The sequence below is a fragment of the Bubalus bubalis genome, chromosome 2, assembly GCF_019923935.1.
Source record: "Bubalus bubalis isolate 160015118507 breed Murrah chromosome 2, NDDB_SH_1, whole genome shotgun sequence".
In the NCBI taxonomy this organism is placed as follows: Eukaryota; Metazoa; Chordata; class Mammalia; order Artiodactyla; family Bovidae; genus Bubalus; species Bubalus bubalis.
This window is the reverse complement of record NC_059158.1, coordinates 146,969,876-146,992,977: the sequence shown is the minus strand read 5'-3', so window position 1 is coordinate 146,992,977 and position 23,102 is coordinate 146,969,876. Positions and strand designations below refer to the sequence as shown.

The following is a 23,102-nucleotide window of genomic DNA, read 5'->3' as shown; positions in this document are numbered from 1 at the left end:
TCCTTCTGAATTAGAATTAGGCAACAGCTCCTTATTCTCAACATACTACTTGGTAATATCCATGATTTTGCAGGAATATAATATTATAACAAAAGGAATATAATATAATAACTTCTTTGTGAATTAATTAACCAAATTTCTATCACTATGTCAGATGTGACACTATCTATCACTACATGCTGTGGCTGTAGTGTGTAGTTGCTAGTGTGCCCGATTCTTTGCAACCCCATGTACTATAGCCTGCCAGGTTCCTCTGCCCATAGGATTTCCCAGGCAAGAATACTGGAATGGGTTGCCATTTCCTTCTCCAGGGGATCTTCCTGACCCAGGGATCAAACCCATGTGTCCTGCTTGACAGGTGGATTCTTTACCACGGAGCCACGTGGGAAGCCCAGCAGAAAATACATATTAAGTTTAAATAGTTTTATTATATCCTATGGAGAGTCAGTCTAAAAATTCATTTAGAAATTGGAAGTTCAGAAGACCTCTCTTGATAGAACCAATGAATGGTGTTACCTCAAAAAAGCCTGATGAAGCAATAATGTTGTGAAACTATGGTACCATAGAAAGGGAAGCATCAAAGTTAACAGTCAGGTTTGAACTAATTTCTAGAAGCATGCACTCTAGAGTAGCAGGCATAATGGCCGAGTCTCTCTTCAAGCCTTCATGCTCACACACCTCGTGTTCCCCTGAGCTGGACTCCTGGCAGGGAAATAAGGAAGGGACTCTGTAAAAGTAGGTCAGGGAGGGGGCAGGACCAGAAATGGTGATGTGTTGAGCAGATGTCTGACATGGGCACAGGAAGTGGGAGAGATACGAGTGAGGAACTTCTTCTATTTATTGGGAGGGGGCTCTAGCTTAGGAGGCCTTGGGGCAGTGGCTGCAATGGGGCAGGGGTCCCTGGGAAAGATTATGTTTCTAGGCCTTGGTTCACAGATGTACTAGCAACCCTGAGACAGCTGTTCTAGTTTCCAAAGAGGAGTTAGGTGAGGAAATGTTCAAATGCCTATCAGTAGAAGACTACCTAATTTAGTCGTGATAAATCTATCTCAATTTAAAGTCTTATTGATTATATAAGGAATACAGTATAATTTTATTACGGTAAACATGTCTATTTATGAGTTCCTTAAAATATAAATTGTTGACTAAATGGGTTTTCACTGACAGTTAGACAGCCAGCTTTTATCCTAAGTGTACTGAAAAATTAATGCAACCACTCAACTTAGAAGCACTTAATCATGTGCTTCTTTTAACGGTTAATAGAAGTAGAAGCAGTTACTTTATTTTACTTTTATTACCAACTTTAAATAAAAACCTCAAAGTACAAAGTGAACCTGCTATTTCATTTTTTAAAATATCAGATAATGAATTATTGAATTTATTTTAAGGCTGAGCTTAACAGACCAGTATCTGAGAGACTGTAGCTGATAACAGATACCAATTTCAGTAATACATCACATGCAGGTACAATGAAAATTTACCCTGTTTCTTCCATGATGCAGCCACCCCAGGATTCTGTGCAGTCACATTCTAGTCCAGTGAAACAATACAAAGCAATGGAAGAAAAGGGAAACAACAAAAGTCACATCTTTAATTTGCATCATAGCTCTTAAAATAATTCCTTATTTCCAATTCCATGTCAAATGGGTACAGAACATGATGTCTCACCAAACAAAACCTATTTCTTTCTCTTTTTTTTGGTTGGAAAGGAAAGGTTGCTTTAATCAGGAAGCCAGAAACTTGGGGAGAAGGCAGACTCATGTCTCAAACCAACTCTGAAGATTCTGCTTGGCCATGGCAGTTTTTTAAGGGAAAAAGGAGAAAAAATTTCAGTGAGTTATGAGGGCAAGAGGTTGGATTCTGCATCATTTTCCATTGTGTGCAGACTGCCTGACTCCTGATCTTTCTTCAGATGCTATCTTGCCCAGCTGATTTGCCTGCAGGATTGCTAAGGGGCTGCTGGGGGTGGAGAGCTAGTCATTCTTTAACTCCTTAATTATTCATTGCTACTTCTTTAATCTAGGAGAAGAATCAACAGCAAAACCTATTTCATTTAAATTAATATTTCTTTTTCCTTTCCAACAAGTGTAGCTTGCCTCCTAAGACAACAGCTGCAAGAAATAAAACTGTGCCTCTCTTCATTTTTGTAACTCAGAGAATTCAATTCAGTTTCTAGTTTAATGTTTAATGGAAAGTACGGTGGTCCAAGCTAGGCTTTACAAACTAGTGTTCTAGTCCAAGTTCTATCTGATGAGAGTTTCATAGGCAAGTGACTTAGCATTTCTTGGGTCTCAGGGTTTCCACCTCTAAAATGGGAAGGTATCTCTGTGCTCATCTCCCAGAATGGTTCTGGGGCTCACATGAGATGGTAGCCTACGTGTTCTCTGGGAACTGCAAAGCTCTACTGCACAATTCAATGAGTCCTCACTCAAGTCCTGCTAACAGAGCACACTGGACGTCAGAGAAGAGAATTCAATCTGCTGTAGTCAAAGCAAGGATCAGCCATAGGCTTGAAGAACACTAAGCTAAAACATACAGTGAAAGAGAGCAATCTAAAATAGAAATGTAAAATCATCTAAATTAAATAACAATCATAAACTTAACAGAGATACCACAGATGGACATATGGATAGTGTGACAGGCTAGCCTTTTCATTCATTTTTTTCTATTCTCTTTTCTATGATAGACAAAGATATTTTTAAAGACTTCCAAATGGATTTTTAAAAATTCAAAATTCAGAACTAATCTATCTGAACAAACAATTCACAAAGGAATAAAGAATTTGAGAAAGGAAGGAACTATGCCTGGTATTAGTAATGAACCCTATTGCTCACCCTTCTCCATCATATGACTCAGTAAGATCTCTTAGCTGCCCCCAGCACTGGCTTCTTCTTGGTTCCAGGTTTTTCAAATAAGGTCATAAACCTGGTCCTACTCCTTCTGATTTTCAGGCATTGATGCCAGCCAGTGAAACCTGAATCACCTCCTTTAATGCGTACTCTGGGAAAGCAAACGCTCTGACCAAGAAATTAACAGATGAAAGTTTGTGGAGATTTGCTAAATGCCACCAGACTTAATGTACCCATAAAGTGATGACCTAATAGGCCCTTAAAGGGAATCAAGACACCCTGGATATAGATTTTATTTTGTTTCCATAACACTATCCATTAATGACAATTATTTGATAGCAGTCAAAAAGATATAAAGCATAGTATAATGTTAAGGTAGATATTTATCCTTTTCTTCTTTGGGGAGGGGGGTGGAGAAGGACACCTTTATTCCTAGTATCTGATATTTTCACAGAGGAGAGTAGATTTCCACTCAACTGCTAGGTAAGAGACTAGTTGGAGTGAATACCTCAGTCTTTTTTTCCACAGGATCACACTGTATGCTTCCTAGGCACTTTGGCCTTCTGCCACAAAAGTGTATTATTAATAGAAATTATATTTTACTATTGTACTGCTATGAAGAGGAATATAATCCAAGTTGGGTTTTATACTGATTTTAAAAGAAATTTAAAATGTTCAAGGACCCCCCCTCAAATTACTGTCAGCCTTTAACACCTCACCTCTAGAATCTCAGACTTGTCTTTCCATCTGCCTCTCCTCTGGTTAATGAGGAAAGTGATATCCAGTAGTCGCTGGCTGTCTTTTCCTACAGGATGGGATTTGTGGCTGTTTCTACTCCATCGAGGCCCTGCCAGCTCAGTAGAGGAGTGTTATTCTCTGTCACCTGCCCCCAGGATGGGATGCCTATACGGGAAGCTTCTCTAATGTTAATGATGGTACTACATAGGTAAATTTCATTAGGGTTTAAGCTCCTTTTAACTCCAGATCCTTTTTTCTGATCCAACTGAACTTGTGATGGAGCTCCACTGACATCTTGTGTCTGTATTCAACTGATTAGACCCTACAGGCTGAGTATTCACCTCTAAGTACCCCAACATTCTGCAGTGTGAGAAAGAGCTGATCATGCCCCGAGAAAGGATGATTTTACAGACTTTGAAAGGGACATTTCTCCAACCCACACAGATTAAGAGTTACCTTAAATTGCTCATTTTATCATTTGTTTAGGGGAAGGAGATACACCACAGTTAAGCTATTATGACTTAGGAATGAAAAATATTTCTTTTTTGACCGGACATGCATTATACAGACAGAATGGCACATGAAAGTAAGAAGGTCAATGTACATACTTGGCTTTCTGCTAGAAGGTTCCCATTGGATTCCAAGGTTTTGAGCCAGGCTCTGCGATAATACTTGTGCCACTGCCATTGGAAGACCATACTGTTTTTCAGAGTTGAAAGTGTGTGGGAAACATTTGAGAGAGGGCACAAAGCTAGTTATTATTTCTTATTCATTACACATATCTTCTCAGTCCCCTAAGTAGAGCCTCACAGCATCAAAAGACGGCATATGCTCCTTATCACTTCTTCCTTGCAACTGGGCCCAAGAAGCAGAAAGCCTCTCTCACTATGTGGCATCTCTCAGAACTTGATGTTTTCACATGGGAACATAAAATCATAAAAGGCTGTGCCCCATTTCACTTCATACCAAACCGAGAATAAATTCAACTTACTACAAATCTGTCAAGAGAAGTCTCCACTGAATGATGGCTACTGGGATAATCTAGAACCATTATATATTCAGGAACTGACCAAGGTTTAGATTTAGTTGGTTCTACTTGGAGGGTGTGTTAAACCTAACATGGGCAGAAGAGCAGATAATTCTTTAAAAAGTCATAGCAGAAGGATTAACAAGATTATAAAAACTTATCTATAGAGGCCAAGAAATTTCTGGGCCAATCTTCGGTTTGTATCTGCCTGACAAATATGAAAAATTATCATTATGATATGAAACAATAACTCTTTTCTAACACCAAAGATCACTTTGGGTTCTATTTACTAATACAAACCACTTACACTATATTCTCAATGTCATTATCATTCTAAACAGGCCTGAGAAGGGATGTAAACTAGGCCACAGGAAAGAAAGAAATTAGATGCACAGATAAAGCTCTACTTTAGGAAAATTGATAACATTTACCTCATTCACACCAACTCCCCTTGTGCGAGAACAAACACCTCCAAAGTAACTCAGGCTGCTCCTCTTATAGTGGAATGTCACACGCCTTAGGAAAAATACGTGCTATTAGGAAACCAATGTAGTGACCATTATATTTCAATTTTATTCCATTAATATTCCAATTAATTCCATTAATTCCAACTTTATTAATATTCAATTTCAATACATCTATTTTCCTATACTGAATACTCCAAACCAACCTTCCTTCAGGAAGCCAAAAACTACATTTTAAATACTTCTAAATGTATGTTATCATAAATACCTTTAATGTTATGTTAAATAATCTCAGTTGTCAAAATCAATTGAGCACCTAACTAAGCACTGCATACTGGCACAGAAATTGAGGCACAAAGATAAAGAGACCACAGTCCTTGATTTTTTTTAGTACAGACTATCTAGTAGTTATACAAAATATTGACAACTGTAAATTGCTGATTAAACACTGAGAGAAAAGCAAAGAGTAACAGGAGAGAATAAAGAAGGAAGAAGGACTTCGGTTGGTTTGATCCCAGGACAGAACCTTAGAGGACTGTCTGAAAACAGCTTAGCCACCAGCGAAGAAGTGAACAACTTATCAGACGTAAACAAGGTATCCCCTTTCTTTAGTGATGGAACATCAATTTTACTCAATAGTTCATTTCAAAAGACTATCTTTCCTAGACTCTCTTACAGCTCATTGTGGCCACTGTGATAAAGATCTAGTAAATGATTTGTTGATGAAATTGATACATGCATGTTTTCAGGAAATCTACTACAACGGGTTAGCGGGAGGGAGGGTCCTTTCACACTTCTCCCTGCCTGGCATTCCTATTGCCTGTGATGAAGGCTGGAGTGTCAGCAGCTGTCTTGAGTCATGAGTTGACCTTGAGGATGGAAGGTCTGAAGGGACGGAAGTGCTCTGAAAGTAGATCTCATGACTGTGGAACCACTGTTTCAACACCGGGCAGCCTACTTCTGTGCTTCTTATGTAACAGAGGAATCAACCTCAATCTTGTTCAGGATAGATTTACTAATATATAACCTAACTGATATAATAAAGGGATAGAGATCAGTATCAAGCCAAGGGCTGGGAATACATACGAAATGAGATGCACAGCATCAGCATGCTGTCTGATACGCTGTCGGTATTTGGAGAACTCGTGGAGCATCTGCACAAGGTTGGTGGTGATGTCAATGTGATCCCTCTCAGTCCAGGTCTCTACAGCCACCAGGACAACCCTGGTATTAAGCTGCTCCTTGTAAATCTGAGGGTAGACAACAGGACAGGTGCAGGAGGAAAACACTGGGTCAAACATGCACAATCAGTGATTCAGAGTCAGCGGAAGGACAAGAGGGGAGGTGAGAGGAGAACATGAGGTCAGAATTAGCTCATCAGAGAGAATCTTCTTTTTCTTTCTCTTTTTCAAGAGCAAAAAAAAAAAAAAAGAAAGAAAGAACAGTCACAAAGTTCAGCCTCTCGTACAAAGTTACTTCAATCCCCAATCAGCACTTTTAGTAGCCAGCATCTCTCTAGGGCATCACAGTCCTAAAGTATGGATGTAAATTCAAATCAGGGTTCAGCAAAATCATCCTTCAAAACCTCAGGGAATAACAGGTTGGAGTCTGACATACTCGCTCTGAGTCCGTGTGATATGATCAGTTATTCCTGCAGGATTGGAACAGATCCCTAAATCCTTGGACAAGCATTAACACCATGGTTGGCTTGTCCTTGGAATCCTTGTTATATGAAAAGTAAAATAACACTAAAAGAAAAACACCAATTTGAGGCCAAAAAGAGGGAAGAGCAAACTTATATTACCCATGTCCCTCTGACTACAGGGTGACATCACTCACAATATTTAAACTGTAACTTTCTGCTCTTTCTCTCCTTTTGGCCCAGTAGCTAAAGAATTCACTCATGTAAGCAATTTTGATGAACGTTTTGTCCTATTTTCAAGCTAATTAAGAAAACAACGGATGACTTTAGAATACACTGAAGAAAGGAAACACCATCATGTCTAAATTAACCTGATGCTATAATGATTTTACAACAAGGAGTGAGTTAAATGTAATGTCTTTGAAAAAATAGTTGGTCGACTTCAGAACCTTGTATGATAACTCAAAATAAAAATGATACATTACAAGATGTGATTCTATTCAATCATGGTGAAATGACAAACACTAAGATTCCACCAAGTAAATAGCTAGGGCTTGGGATAAGTGAGGTTTAATAGTCTCTTTTTCACATCCACTTATACTTATCCTCTGAGAAGACTGACAAGGGCCGAAAATTAAAGAAAATTAATAAACCCAGTGATAACTGGCTTTCAGAATTTCAATCTTAACTCTATATGACATTCTCTTACCCTCTACCCATATTATTCTGTTCAACCGTTCCTGTGCTAAGTTGCTTCAGTTTGTGTCCAACTCTTTGCAACCCTATGGACTGTAGCCCACCAGGCTTCTCTGTCCATGGAATTCTCCAGAAAAGAATACTGGAGTGGGTTGCCGTTTCCTACTAAGGGGATATTCCCGACCCAGAGATTGAACCTGGGTCTCCTGCAGCTTCTGCACTGCAGGTGGATTCTTTACTGCCGAGCCACCAGGAAAGCCCAACTGTGCCTACTAGGTATTATATGAGTGTTTAGATGATTACAAGCTTTTGGACTGTTTAAATTTAAGGCAAAAAAGAAGGCAGTTCTTTGGGAAAAATTAGTATCATTTAGATATTAAGCAATTTATAATGTTTTTCCCAGTTAAGAGGGAATATACAATAAATATTGGATAAATATATATACATATATTTAGCTTGCAAAACAGAACTTTACATTAGAATACACAAAATGTTATGCTGTTTATTTATGACTATTCAAATTGAATTATTTATTGGAACAGAATGAATAATATTCACACTTATGGATTTCCTATAAGAATGAGAAGAGGAAAACAATGTCAGTATGAACGATTTAGGGATTAGAAGCCTGTTTTAAGAAGATATATATTTTACTTTTAAATTAGCTCTATTTGGGAACTGCATTTAACTTTGTCATCTAGAAATACAGTCTGCAGCATTCTCATAGGAACACTAAGAAAATAAATTTGGGTTCTTTTTAAAAAAATTTTGTACTGCCTATATTCACCAAACATAATCCACCTCAATCTATTAGTTTTTCTGCCATATATTTAAGATGATAAGCTCATCTGATTATTATTAACAAAGCCTCACTTGCCAAGTTTAATTTACACTTTGTTCTGTAGCTAATTTTCTCTATGTTTTTTCCTCCATAGACTCTGGTGAAAATAATATCCAGATATCACCCAGAAGCAACATCAATGCAACTTTGGGATCCCAAGAATAACTAACTCAACAATCCCCTGAAACTCAGATAACACTGTTCTTTGTGATTCAGACCAGTCTATAATTTCTTAGCCAGATGAGCTTAAGGATAGTGTTTTTACTTTTGTCCCAGAAACAACTAAAGCAACAAGTAAATAATGGAGACATAAACCATTCCATCTTGGAAAAACAGGTTGAAGAAAACCAGGATACTTACAGAATCCACAAGGTTGACCACAGACTTTGCAAAGTTGTTCGCATGTGCGAGAGAAGAACGACACTTCTTGTACTGGGGTCGGCAGAAGGGGGTACGGCGAGGGGAGGGGAGACAAAGACCAGTCACTGTCAAACCATAATTTAATGACAAATTTTTTAAATTCCATAAAAACAGAAATCTGACAGCAAGAGTAGAAATGGGAATTAAAAATACCGAATTCAGGTTGTGCTGCGTTTGGACATAGCAGTGTTCTTATTTTATTTCTCTGTTAAGCAGGAAAAGTATAACTGTTTAAAATACCCATGATGAAACCAACACAACATTGTAAAGCAGTTATCCTCCAATTTAAAAAATTAATTAATTTATTTATTTTTAAAAATACCCATGATGCTCTGGGTAATGGGGAGGGCCAAGTGATTCTGTGTGAGAAACTTCACACTTGAGCAGTAAGCTGTTAATCACTCTCGATGTCTAACAAATGCAATCGTTTTTGTTACTTGACTTTACCAGTTAATAAAGAGTGTAGACCAAGAAATTTAATCCCTACAGGACACCCTTCTCACTTGAATTCAAGCTCATACAAAGATCAAGAAGATTTCTTAGGCAACACTTTAGATTCGGTCCACACTATGGACTGCATCTGTCATACATTTTAGTGTATCCTTGCAGAAGAGTCCCTCCTCCAAACGAAACCTTTTGCTTTTGACAGCTCAGGAGTCAAAGAAGAGACAAAAAGTATAAATGAAATGTGCCAACAGTATGGTTGTTTATGGTTATTTATGACCATTTAAGGAAATAAAGTAAATTAATAGAACAATTACATAACATCTGAAGGACTACAGTGTTAGTAAGGAGTTCTTAGCTTAATATGGCTTTGAGAGGACATTTACCACAGGGGGATCATGCCTTCTGTTGAGGAAAAAGAAAAACATCTTGAAAACTACCAAATAAGGTATGTACCATATCTTTAAAATTTGACTTCAATTATAATTATTAAAAAATGCACTTTTCATAATATTCTTTTTTTCTCCTTTGTCCATTTTTATACTATAAATTTGTCAGAACCCCTTTATTTCATTTTCTTTAACCCTGTTACTATGTTTTTTAAATGAAGAGTATGTCTTAATGCTTATGTATCTGATATAAAATTTTTATAATACTGAGCATACTGACACCCCATGACAAATGTAAAATAAATTAGTATTGCGTTATTAGGAGCATCATTAATTTATGCCTATTTATAATATTTGCTATGGTGTGAATATTTGTGTGCTTCACAAATTTATGCTGAAATTCCAAACTCAAAAATGATGGTATTAGGTGGGACCTTTGACCAATACTTAAGTTATGAGGATGAGGTCTTCATGAATGGGATTAGTGCCTTATAAAAAAAGTATCTAAAGAGATCCCTAGTCCCTTCCACCATGTGAGAACACAGTGAGATATTTTAACAGGTGTTTTTAAACTTAGCACAAAGAAGTTGCTGTAAAGAGCTCAGCATTTTAAGTTGCCTAGCAAATTCAGTTCAGTTCAGTTCAGTCACTCAGTCGTGTCCAACTCATTGCGACTCCATGAATCGCAGCACGCCAGGCCTCCCTGTCCATCACCAACTCCCAGAGTTCATTCAGACTCACGTCCATCGAGTCAGTGATGCCATCCAGCCATCCCATCCTCTGTTGTCCCCTTCTCCTCTTGCCCTCAATCCCTCCCAGCATCAGAGTCTTTTCCAATGACTCAACTCTTTGCATGAGGTGGCCAAAGTACTGGAGTTTCAGCTTCAGCATCATTCCTTCCAAAGAAATCCCAGGGCTGATCTCCTTCAGAATGGACTGGTTGGATCTCCTTGCAGTCCAAGGGACTCTCAAGAGTCTTCTCCAACACCACAGTTCAAAAGCATCAATTCTTTGGCGCTCAGCCTTCTTCACAGTCCAACTCTCACATCCATACATGACCACAGGAAAAACCATAGCCTTGACTAGATGAACCTTTGTTGGCAAAGTAATGTCTCTGCTTTTGAATATGCTATCTAGGTTGGTCATAACTTTCCTTCCAAGGAGTAAGAGTCTTTTAATTTTATGGCTGCAGTCACCATCTGCAGTGATTTTGGAGCCCAAAAAAATAAAGTCTGCCACTGTTTCCACTGTTTACCCATCTATTTCCCATGAAGTGATAGGACCGGATGCCATGATCTTCCTTTTCTGAATGTTGAGCTTTAAGCCAACTTTTTCACTCTCCACTTTCACCTTCATCAAGAGGCTTTTTAGTTCCTCTTCACTTTCTGCCATAAGGGTGGTGTCATCTGCATATCTGAGGTTATTGATATTTCTTCCTAGCAAATTACACAAGCTGAAAAATTTCAAAAATATCTTTAAAAGTAAAAGCAAAAGTCTCAACATTAAGTCTCTTGTGGGTGACGAAATATTTGGAAACTGGATAGAGGTAATGGATGTAAAACTAAATGCCACTGAATTGCACACTTAAAAAAAGTCCTGACATTAAGAAGCACTTATGACAAAAAGAAAGGGGAAAAAATATTAGTTGACATCTATTCTAGGGCAGTGGTGTTACACACTTATTCAAATGAATTTGTTTTGCTTCCAAACATTAATTTGTCCTTTTGGGATATGTCCTTTTACAGTATAATGAACATGGAAAGTATGACTTGCAAGTTAAAAAATGAGAACTACAAAAGTCTATCAGAATGTGATGTTTTTATTTATTTCATATTTGTAACTTCCACCTCTTTCTTTTTAGAAAGATCACTCTGCCTGCTATGAGGGGAGTGATTTAGAGAGGGTCAAGAATGGAAGAGAGATCTGTTGGGAAAATATTATAATAGTCCAAGTTAAAAAATAGTGAAGATAGGACACCTGTATAACATGTGGAAGATAAGGAAAGAGAGTAAAAGATGACTTCAAGGTTTTGAACTAGAATAGCTGGGGTGGAGGTGGGGGTGTGCTATTTAAAATGATGAGAAAGACTAGGAGAAAAGCAGTTTAGGACTAAGGAACTAAGAGTTCTGATTTATAAATGCTATATGTGAGATGTCTACTCAATATTGAAGTACGCAGTCAGATATATTAATAGAACTCTGGAACTCAGCAGGTTAGAGTATAAAATTGAGAGTGAGGAATTTAAGTCATGATATAATTTAAAAACTTAGGACTGGAAGTGGTCGCTTTAGGGAAAGTTATAGAAAGAAAAGAGAGCCCAAACCAAGCTATGGGGCATTCTCAAAATTCTAAAGGCCAAACATGAAAGACTAAGAAGAAATGGCCAGGAGACACCTATTGTGTCATAGAAGCAGAAAGATGAAGACAATATTTCAAACAGGAAAGAATAACCAACTGTATCCAATGCTGCTGAGAAGACAAGTATGACAAAGAAAAAGAGTGACCACTAGGTTTATTCACTTGAAATTCCATATAATTGAGTACCTAGGATTTACTAGGATCTATGATTAGTGTTTCTCCTACAACAAATATTGGCCCTCATCAGTGAGGTAAGTTTTATTATCCCCATTTATAAATGTGGAAAGTGAGGCTCAGAGAGGATAAATAATTTTCCAAGATCAAACAGCTGGAATTCAATGCTTACTCTGGGTTGACGTAGCTGGTTTTCTCCAGCCAAGAATACTGGAGGGGGGGACTTCCCTGGCAGTACAGTGGTTAAGATTCCTGGCTTTCACTATGGGGGCATGAGTTTGATCCCTGGTTGGGGAATCAAGCTCCCACATGCCACACCCTGTGGCCAAAACAAAAAAATACTGAAGTGCCCTCCTCCAGGGGATCTTCCTGACCCAGAGATCGAACCCACATCTCTGTGTCTCCTGCATTGGCAGGTGGGTTCTTTACCACTAGTGCCACCTGGGAAGCCCTGTAAAATACAGAGGCTTTTAAATAAGGAAAACCACATGAGGCTTAAACTGAAATATATGAGTTATTTACGTTACATATTTTCACCTATTGACTTATACATAAAGATACAGTAACAATGTAGAAAAACATTTGTTTTTCATGCACTTTAAAATATTTCAATTAGTTTTCTAATAGAAAAAGGTGTTTAATATTTATATTAATATTTAGCTTAAGCAGCTCAAAGAAATGTTTGCAGACCCCTATCAAGGCTATAATTGGCTCACAAATTAGACTCCGCCAGCCTGCTGCTAAAATGGTTTACACAAAATTGAGAAATTTTTTTCTAATTGAAAGCTACTGATAATATATGATGCTTGTTCCAAATAAGATATCTGCATTTTTTCAAGAAGGCAATATTAGGTTACTCTGAATTAAAGAGGTATGCTTGAAAGTAAAGGTAGGCAAAATATTTCTATTTCCTGCATGAATGAGAATTAATTATACACACAAAGAAAAATATGTAATCTCCATTTATGAACGAATTTATTTTCACATTTTCCGATCACTGAGAATAATTTACATTTAAAGTGTCAAATTTGCTTCTCCTTTCTGAACAAGCACAATCCTTAAGATATTGATTTTTGAATAAAACAATGCTATTTTCAGCAACATGGATGGCCCTAGAGAACATCTTACTGAGTGAAGTAAGTCAGAGATAGACAAACATAATACCACTCATGTAGAATCTTTAAAAAAAGGTACAAATGAACCTATTTACAAAACAGACAGAGTTATATATGTAGAAAGCAAGCTTATGGTTATTTAGTGTTAGTCGTTAAGTTATGTCCAATTCTTTGTGACCTCACGGACTGTAGCCCACCAGGATCCTCTGTCCCTGGGGTTTCTCAGACAAGAATACTGGAGTGGGTAACCATTCCTCTACCCAGGAGCTCTTCCCGACCCAGGGATCGAACCTTGGGTCTCCCGAATTGCAGGCAGATTCTTTACCAACTGAGCCACCAGGGAAGCCCCAAACTTATGGTTACCAGGAAGGAAAGGCGGGTAGGGATAAATTGGAAGATTGGGATTGACATACACACACTACTATGTATAAAATAGATAACTGATAAAGACCTACAATATAGCACAAGGAACTCTACTCAAGACTCTATAATGGTCTGTATAGGAAAAGAATCTAAAAATGAGTGGATATCTTGTATGTATGATTCACTTTGTGGTACACCTGAAACTAACACAATGTTGTAAATCATCTATATTCCAATAAAAATTATTTAAAAGATATTTGCTTTTTGAAAAAAATTAAAATTAGAGCTTGATTTTCAACCTGAGGGTCATAGTTATGAAAATAAATGTGTTGCCTCATGTAGCACAAAGATTGTAAGATGAGCACTCTCAGAGGGAAGACATTCTAAAACCCAATAGTAAACATCCAGATATTAAAAAATAGATGTCAAACTTTCCTGGTGGTCTAGTGCTTAAGATTCCATGCTTCTACTGCAGGGCGTACAGGTTCAGTCCCTAGATAGGGAGGTTCCCACCTGTTGTGCAATGCAGCCAAAAACATTTTTTTTAAATAGATGACAATTATTCTAGTTTAGTTTTACTTTGACACACAAATTTAAGAACCTGATCCATATTCTGATTTATCCCTTATTAAGTATTCAAAGTCAAAAACTATCTTCATCTCATATAAAGCACATCTTAAAAAAAAACTTTTCTCAACACTCATTTCATGAATTTCTGTGTGGATATTAACAAACTGTGGAAAATTCTTAAACAGATAGGAATAGCAGGCCACTTTACCTATCTCCTGTGAAACCTATACGCAGGTCAAGAAGCAACAGTTAGAACCAGACATGAACAACAGACTGGTTCAAAACTGGGAAAGGAGTACATCAAGGGTGTATATTGTCACCCTGCTCATTTAACTTATATGCAGAGTACATCATGAGAAACGCCGAGCTGGATGAATTACAAGCTGGAATCAAGACTGCCGGGAGAAATATCAACAACCTCATATATGCAGATGATGCCACCTTAATAGCAGAAAGTGAAGAGGAACTAAAGAGCCTCTTGATAAAGGTAAAAGAGGAGAGTGAAAAAGCTGGCTTAAAACTCAACATTCAAAAAATTAAGATCATGGCAACCAGTCCCATCGCTTCATGGCAAACAGATGTGGAAAAAGTGGAAACAGTGACAAATTTTATTTTCTTCAGCTCCAAAATCACTACAGATGATGACTGCAGCCATGAAAGTAAAAGAAGCTTGCTCCTTGAAAGAAAAGCTATGACAAACCTAGACAGCATATTAAAAAGCTGAGACATCACTTTGCTGACAAGGGTCTGTGTAGTCAAAGTGAAAGTGAAAGTTGCTCAGTCGTGTCCAACTCTTTGCAACCCCATGGACTATATAGTCCATGGAATTCTCCAGGCCAGAATACTGGAGTAGGTGCCTTTCCCTTCGCCAGGGGATCTTCCCAACCCAGGGATCGAACCCAGGTCTCCCACATTGCAGGCGATTCTTTACCAGCTGAGCCACAAGCAAAGCCCAAGAATACTAGAATTGGTAGCCTATCCCTTTTCCAGCAGATCTTCCCATCCCAAGAATAGAACTGGGGTTTCCTGCACTGCAGGCAAATTCTTCACCAACTGAGCTATCAGGGTTTTTCCAGTAGTCATGTGTGGATGTGAGAGCTGGACTATAAAGAAGGCTGAGCGCTGAAGCTTTCAAGTTGTGGTGCTGGAGAAGACTTTGGAGAGTCCCTTGGATGGCAAGGAGATCAAACCACTCAATCCTAAAGGAAATCAACCCTGAATATTCATTGGAAGGACTGATGCTGAAGCTGAAGTTCCAATACTTTGGCCTCCTGATACGGAAAGCAGACTCATTGGAAAAGACCCTGATGCTGGGAAAGATTGAGGGCAGGAGAAGAAAGGGGTGACAGAAGATGAGACTGCTGGATGGCATCACCGACTCAAAGGACATGAGTGAGTGAGTGAAGTTGCTCACTTTTGTCCGACTCTTTGCGACCCCATGGACTGTAGCCTACCAGGCTCCTCTGTTCATGGGGTTTTCCAGGCAAGAATACTGGAGTGGGTTGCCGTGAGTTTAAGCAAACTCTGGGAGATAGTAAAGGACACAGAAGCCTAGGGTGCTGCAATCCATGAGGTTGCAAAGAGTTGGACACCACTTAACGACTGAACAACAACAACTCTCAAAAGAAAAAAAATTCTTATAAAATGACCCACTTATTTGGGACTATTATGAGCTAGAATCTAAGTTGGTCTAAGAAAAGGAATCTGTTTAGTTCTATTGAACCGAAGCAGCATTTATTTAACTAGTAGAAATCTAATAAGAACCTACTATACAGCACTACCGCTGCTGTTAGGTTGCCCAGTCATGTACAGCTCTTGGCAACTCCATGGACTGTAGCCTGCCAGGTCCCTCTGTCCATGGGATTTCCCAGACATAAATACTGGAATGGGTTGACATTTCCTTCTCGAGAGGATCTTCCTGATCCAAGGATGAAACCTGCCTCTCCTGCTTGTCAGACATCTCCTGTTCGGCAGGCAAATTCTTTACTACTGAGCCAGCTGGGAAGCACACTGTATAGCATAAGGAACTGTACTTAATATCTTGTAATAACGTGCAATGGAAGAGAATCTGTATAACTAAATCACTTTGCCATACGCCTGAAACACTGTAAATCAACTATTCAGTTCAGTTCAGTTCAGTCGCTCAGTCGTGTCCGACTCTTTGCGACCCCATGAACGGCAGCATGCCAGGCCTCCATGTCCATCACCAACTCCCAGAGTTTACCCAAACTCATGTCCATTGAGTCGGTGATGCCATCTAACCATCTCATCTGTCGTCCCCCTCTCCTCCTGCCTTCAATCTTTCCCAACATCAGGGTCTTTTCAAATGAGTCAGCTCTTCACATCAGGTGGCCAAAGTATTGCAGTTTCAGTTTCAACATCAGTCCTTCCAATGAATACCCACTATACTTCAATTTAAAAAAACAGTAGAAATCTTCTTAAGTAATATATTTCTACTTTAGGCCTTATTATCATTCAATAATAAAGGCTTTCTTTTTTTTCCATTTCATAACATGTATTCCCTCCAAGCTTATCAGAATGAATTATAGTTCTTTTTTCTGGTTTCAAAGACAGATGTATTCATGCCTAATTCTCACTCACTTTAATAATAACAATAAAACAAATTACTAAGGTTTACCATTAAAAGACTGGTAACCTAAATAAGGTAACTTTATCACAGAATATAAATAATATTAGAAATATTCTATCTACAAAACAATATTTTAAAGGTGGGCACTATTTTATTATTCATAAATAAAGACAAGATTATTACAAGGCTTCCCATTTTAAAATATATAAAAATAAATTCAAAATATATAATTTTCTAAATTAATCAAGCTTCCTATTTGTACAGTTTCTGCAATCTGTTCTTTGATTGATGGCTTCATGAATCTTCCTAACAGAGTCGTGGAACAAGAGATTGGAATCCCAAGTCATGGGTTGGAGAATTGGTCTATCAATTACCAGCTATATGTGAATGTACTTTGTGAATTTAAAGGTAATGTCTATATCTTAATTTGGAGAAGGAAATGGCAACCCACTCCAGTGTTCTTGCCTGGAGAATCCCATGGACGGAGAAGCCTGGTAGGCTGCAGTCCATGGGGTCGCACAGAGTCAGACACGACTGAAGCGACTTGGCGGCATATCTTAATTATTATTTTCACTACTGTAAATATTGTACACTGGATGTTGGGGAAAGTTTCAGTTCAGTTCAGTCGCTCAGTCATGTCCACCTCTTTGTGACCCCATGAATCGCAGCACGCCAGGCCTCCCTGTCCATCACCAACTCCCGGAGTTCACCCAGACTCACGTCCATCGAGTCAGTGATGCCATCCAGCCATCTCATCCTCTGCCGTCCCCTTCTCCTCCTGCCCTCAATCCCTCCCAGCATCAGAATCTTTTCCAATGACTCAACTCTTCGCATGAGGTGGCCAAAGTACTGGAGTTTCAGCTTTAGCATCATTCCTTTCAAAGAAATTTTGAAAGTTTAGGCTTCTAAAATGGCCTAGAATTTTATTCTAAAATAATTTTACCACATGCCTAAAGATTGAGAAGTAGCTCCAATCAACAAAAATAATTCAGATAAAAAAATTATCTTGGCATTTCAAGGAAATTAATGTCCTTTAGAAAGTCATATTTTAGCCTTTGTTATCTAAAATGGCTATCCACACTTTCGGTTTTCCTTTCTATCACAAAAGATCTGTCCTAAATTGTACATAATTCTGCTTCCTCCTAAGATTCAAGCAATGTACTTAAAAGCTACTGGTTCATAACATAAGTCTGCATATCATACTAAGAGAGATGCTCCTGAATAGCTTCATATTCAGCATAATCGAGCCAGTACTTGGTAATTAATGGAAAACATCAGTTAAAGCAGAGACCCCAAAAAAGTTTAGATATAAATTAAATCAACATTTTTTAAAATGTATAGTTTTAAGGACTGCTCTGCTGATTAGAATTTCACATAATAGTCCCTTGGACAGCAAGGAGATCAAAACAGTCAAATCCTAAAGGAAAGCAATCCTGAATATTCATTGGAAGGACTGATGCTGAAGCTGAAGCTCCAATACTTTGGTCACCTGATGCGAAGAGCTGACTCATTAGAAAAGACCCTGATGCTGGGAAAGATTGAAGGCAGGAGAAGGGGACGACAGAGGTCGAGCTGGTTGGATGGCATCACTGACTCAATGGACATGAGTTTGAGCAAGCTCAGGAGTTGGTGATGGACAGGGAAGCCTGGAGTGCTGCAGTCCATGGGGTCGCAAAGAGTCGGACACAACAGCAATAGGTTATATTATATATATATTATATAAAATCTAACCTAATAGGTTATTAACCTAACTTTGATTTCCTTAAAGAAAAACAAGGACTTAAAGCTATTTCCAAACAATAGGAATTTTTGTTGCAATTTTTACAAGTTTTTCATCTATACCTGACTTGTAGGTGTGTCTTAACAGTCCCATCTTTATAAAGACTCTCCAAAAATGTTACTTAGCTTTCATAAAGCAAATTATTCTTTGCCTTAGTTTATACAGCATAAAAAACTGAATTATGTAATTATAACAAAAATTACAAGTGCCCTAAACAGTTTGAAAAATGGGGCAGTAGGGTACTGGAGCCAGCTGCCACCAATTCACAAGAGCTACCTGAACACATCTTTCCCAGATCCTCATTTAATGACATCACTTTGGTAGCTTGAAATCAGCCATGGAGGAGTATTTACACCATGCTGCTTCTGCTGCTGTTAAGTCGCTTCAGTCGTGTCCGACTCTGTGCGACCCCATAGACGGCAGCCCACCAGGCTCCCCCGTCCCTGGGATTCTCCAGGCAAGAACACTGGAGTGGGTTGCCATTTCCTCCTCCAATGCATGAAAGTGAAAAGTGAAAGTGAAGTCACTCAGTCATGTCCAACTTGTAGCGACCCCATGGACAGCAGCCCACCAGGCTCCTCTGTCCATGGGATTTTCCAGGCAAGAGTACTGGAGTAGGGTGCCATTGCCTTCTCTGTATTTACACCATGGATATCAGCAAACATTTTTTGACATTTTTTATTGGAGTATAGTTGATTTACAAAGCTGCATCATTTTCAGGTGTACACCAAAGTGAATCAGTTATACATACACATATATGCACTTTTTTCCCATATATGCCATTATAGAGTATTGAGTAGAGTTCCCTGTGCTATACAATAGATCCTTATTAGTTAACCTATTTTATATACATATAGTAGTGTCAGCAAACATTTTATTATTTTTTATAATATAAATTTATCAATTTTAATTGGAGGCTAATTACTTTACAATATTTTAAATCAAAGCTTTTTTTTTTTCAGAGAACCAAGTGTTAAGCATTTACCAGCACATCACAAGTATTGGGTATAAAGTGGTCCTGCAGTATCCAAGGGTGGTTGGTTCTACAAGCCCCTAAAGATGCCAGCTGCCTTCTATGGGGTCGCACAGAGTCAGACATGACTAAAGCGACTTAGCAGCAGCAGCAGCAGCAACAAAGATGCCAAATCCTGATGCTCAAGGACTTTATATAAAATTGTGCAGTACACTACAATAGATTCAGTCGGCCATCTGTATCTGTGGATTCAACTGTACTAGCAAACAGCCTACTGACCAAGACCCTTCAGAATGCTCTGGGCTTCAGCCAAGATATTTTATAAGGAAAGTGGTTCAGCAGAATACAGTTAAGAAAATTCCTACTATCCTCAAGAAGGGCCAATGGAGGATAATAGTTATTCTTCACATGTCTTTTAAGTATTTCACTTTGACAGAAGTTAAGAGAAGATTATCGTTGTTTCTTAAGTAAACTGTTCAGTCTAAAACCCATTGATTCTGTATTCTTACCGTTTTGTGATCATTAACAATCATTAGTTCCAAATATTTCATTTCTTCAAACACACCGCGGGATGGCTATAGAAAATAAAAATATGTGATCAGAATGATGGTTAAAGAAAATATCTCTAATGCTGACTGTTAAATGGAAGACTGACTTAGAATTTCAGAAGAACTCTTTGCTGCTCACTTTATGAACATCCTCAAAGAAACCTGGTGAGGGAAATGGAAGGAAAAAGTGACTATAAAGTGTGGGTAAACACACAATTGGGCTTCCCTGGTGGCTCAGTGGTAAAGAATCTGCCTGCCAATGCAGGAGACATGCGTTTGATCCCTGGTCCAGGAACCTTTGGAGAAGGAAATGGCACTCTAGTATTCTTGCCTGAAGAACCCATATAGTCTGTAGGGTCACAAAGAGCCAGACACGACTTAGCAACTGAACAAAAAAGACAAAACATACAATCGGGCTTCTGCAGTAGCTTAGTGATAAAATATCTGCCTGCAATGCAGGAGACTCGCAGAAGACATGGGTTTGATCCCTGGGTGAGGAAGATCCCCTGGAAGAAGAACTGGACACCCACTCCAATATTCCTGCCTGAAAAGCCCCACAGACAGAGGAGCCTGTTGGGCTATATAGTCCATGGGGTTGCAAAGAGTTGGACATGACTGAGCAACTAAACCACAACAAATGTACAATTGTTCAGAAAAGAACTGTATTTAATTATCATTAGGTATTCATCCAGATAGAGAGCAGCTCATGTGGTTTTCATACAATTTTTACATGTAAAAATATTCTAGAGAAAAATGCATAATTACTACTATGTTAAAATAAATAAATCTCAATAAGAACAGCATAGTACATCTGGAATAGGTATCAGTGTAGTCATATAGAAACCTGAATTCAGGGGAATGAAATTCTCATAATTTCACTGTACTAATTCCTAACCACACAACTTCTCAAAGGAACAAATGTTGACAATTATCATGTTCTAAAGTTTGATTACTAGATAATCCTTTAAAGAGCAAGGGCTAAGTATTTTAGCTGTCATTTGGACCATCATTTGTTTTTCATAGTTAGCAGAGCACATGGTCATTGATCAGTTTATATTTGATAAGACTGGACTGCAGTCAAACATCAACAGTCTATATAAAATTTATTATTACCAACTGCAATTTCAAGAGTAAGCAAAAAAAGATCTTTAAGTTAAAAAAACTGTATCCATAATCACCACAATACAAAAACAAGATCATAAAAGAGAGGGTGATTTGACTTATCACTAAGTCTTTGATGGCTGGTGGTCTAATTTTCCATAAAAATTACATTTAGCAAAACATTAACTTAAATGTGCAATTTTGGGGAATTCCCTGGCAGTCCAATGGTTAGGACTCCACATTCTATTGCAGGGGCATGGGTTCAATCCCTGGCCAGCAAGCTAAAATCCCACAGACTGTGTGACACAGACAAAAAAATAAAAAGTGCAATTTTCAGTATAATTACTCATTAAGTTATCAAGTAAATTACCATGTAATCCATATGCTGTGGAATTAATTTTTGGTTACATAGCATTCACCATGTAATTACTAAACAGTCCCCATCATTACAGCTTTCTAACTTATTATGAAATAGACTAAGAACATAATTTCAATTCCAAAGCCCCTATACATTTATCAATACATAGGAGCTCTATGAAAGTTGTTGATTATATAATCACAGGCTTCTTATTTAGTAACTCAGTGCCACACTCACATTTACTGCTCTCTTCCGTCTCCTTTTCAACCACTGTAATTCAGATAGAAAGGGCCACTGGTCACTGCTTTCCATACCTGTGCAAAAGAGAAAGAATACCAAAATTTATGTTTGACTGCATTTCAATGGGAGAATGTTTTAAAAATATCATGTGAGGGAATAGCAGCATTGATAGCATTTGTCTTCTCAAAATGAAAATAAACTAAGGTGGAAAAAGCACGCCAATTATTAAACAGTTCACATTTTCATGGTCACAAATGTAATCCAAAAGCATCATTTTCTTCCAAACCTCATGAAAAATATAATGAGTTATTCAAGACTCCTGGGAATATGCATATTTGATCTACAAGCACCTGACCCTAGATATCTGAAAATTTAGAATTCTACTATACTTAATTCACTTTATTTTTAAAATGCTTTCCTTTTCTTAAAGGGTTTTTATTATTTGGCTTCACCAAATCTTCAGTCTCCATTGTGGCATGTCAGGGATCTAGTTCCCTGACCAGGGATCAAACTCAGGTACCCTGCACTGGGATCGTGGAGTCTTAGCCACAGAACTACCAGGGAAGTCCCTTTAATTTATTTTAGAATTAAAAAGAATGCATGGCATAACCTTTTGCACAAATTACTAAGAACTTTTGGTACTGATACACAGAAATAACATTGCATATCCCAATAATCCAAAAGTGGCTTTTGCCAAATCAGCATGCTTAAGATGCCTCAGAACCAGACCATAAGTGAGAAAGTACCAGCTGGTCAAAGAGCAGTAAACTTCCATGAAAATCTAAGGATGAACCTCCCTGTAAATAACTGTTAAATATGGCCACACTCTACAGTTTCTAACACAGCTTTACATCTGAGTTTCTTTTTTTTTTTTAATTTATTTTTATTTTATTTTTAAACTTTACATAATGTAAAGTTTACATCTGAGTTTCATATTTCAGTCTTTCCATTGGAAATGACTCTTCATGCTTCATTACATGAAAGCCACATGAACTGCCCACCAACACTGCTCACTCCAGATCTCAAACCAATTCCACCTTCCAACAAACCTGCGTATCTACCAAGTTTCAAGTCCAAGCTTCTAGTACATAAAACAGAATGGCTACTTTAATGAAAACTTACTGAGATTCTTCATTTGCTTAGAATATTGTCCTGCCAAGATTTTCTGGATTATATGTGGTCGACCTGTGCTTTTCTGAAACAAAAACAATTAGTCAATTAAAAAGCAAGATATGATTACATCTGTATGGAACAGTGCTAGCTAGCACTTTCTGTAATATCCTCCCTAAAATGGGAATATTTATATGCTAATGGTTTAGTTACCAAAAATGAAAAGTATATGTCTTGTTAAAAGTTGAACTTCAAATAAAATAGAGCATCATCCAATTGCCCCAGTTTAGATAAAAAGCATAGTTTCATTAG

At 38.0% G+C, this 23,102-nt stretch overlaps 1 protein-coding gene across 6 annotated transcripts in view; it reads right to left on the bottom strand.

Moving 5' to 3' along the window:
- ADAM23 (ADAM metallopeptidase domain 23) overlaps positions 1 to 23,102 on the bottom strand; it is a 200,263-nt gene that overhangs the window by 53,216 nt on the left and 123,945 nt on the right. For all 6 annotated transcript variants that reach the window (XM_045164558.1, XM_045164561.1, XM_045164560.1 and 3 more), the window contains exons 7-14: positions 22,803 to 22,875; positions 21,678 to 21,754; positions 19,943 to 20,008; positions 8,618 to 8,689; positions 6,165 to 6,328; positions 5,046 to 5,130; positions 4,196 to 4,286; positions 1,482 to 1,530 (exon numbers count right to left, since the gene is read on the bottom strand). In XM_045164558.1, the coding sequence (XP_045020493.1) occupies positions 1,482 to 1,530; positions 4,196 to 4,286; positions 5,046 to 5,130; positions 6,165 to 6,328; positions 8,618 to 8,689; positions 19,943 to 20,008; positions 21,678 to 21,754; positions 22,803 to 22,875 (677 nt within the window). The remainder of the gene's footprint in view (positions 1 to 1,481; positions 1,531 to 4,195; positions 4,287 to 5,045; positions 5,131 to 6,164; positions 6,329 to 8,617; positions 8,690 to 19,942; positions 20,009 to 21,677; positions 21,755 to 22,802; positions 22,876 to 23,102) is intronic.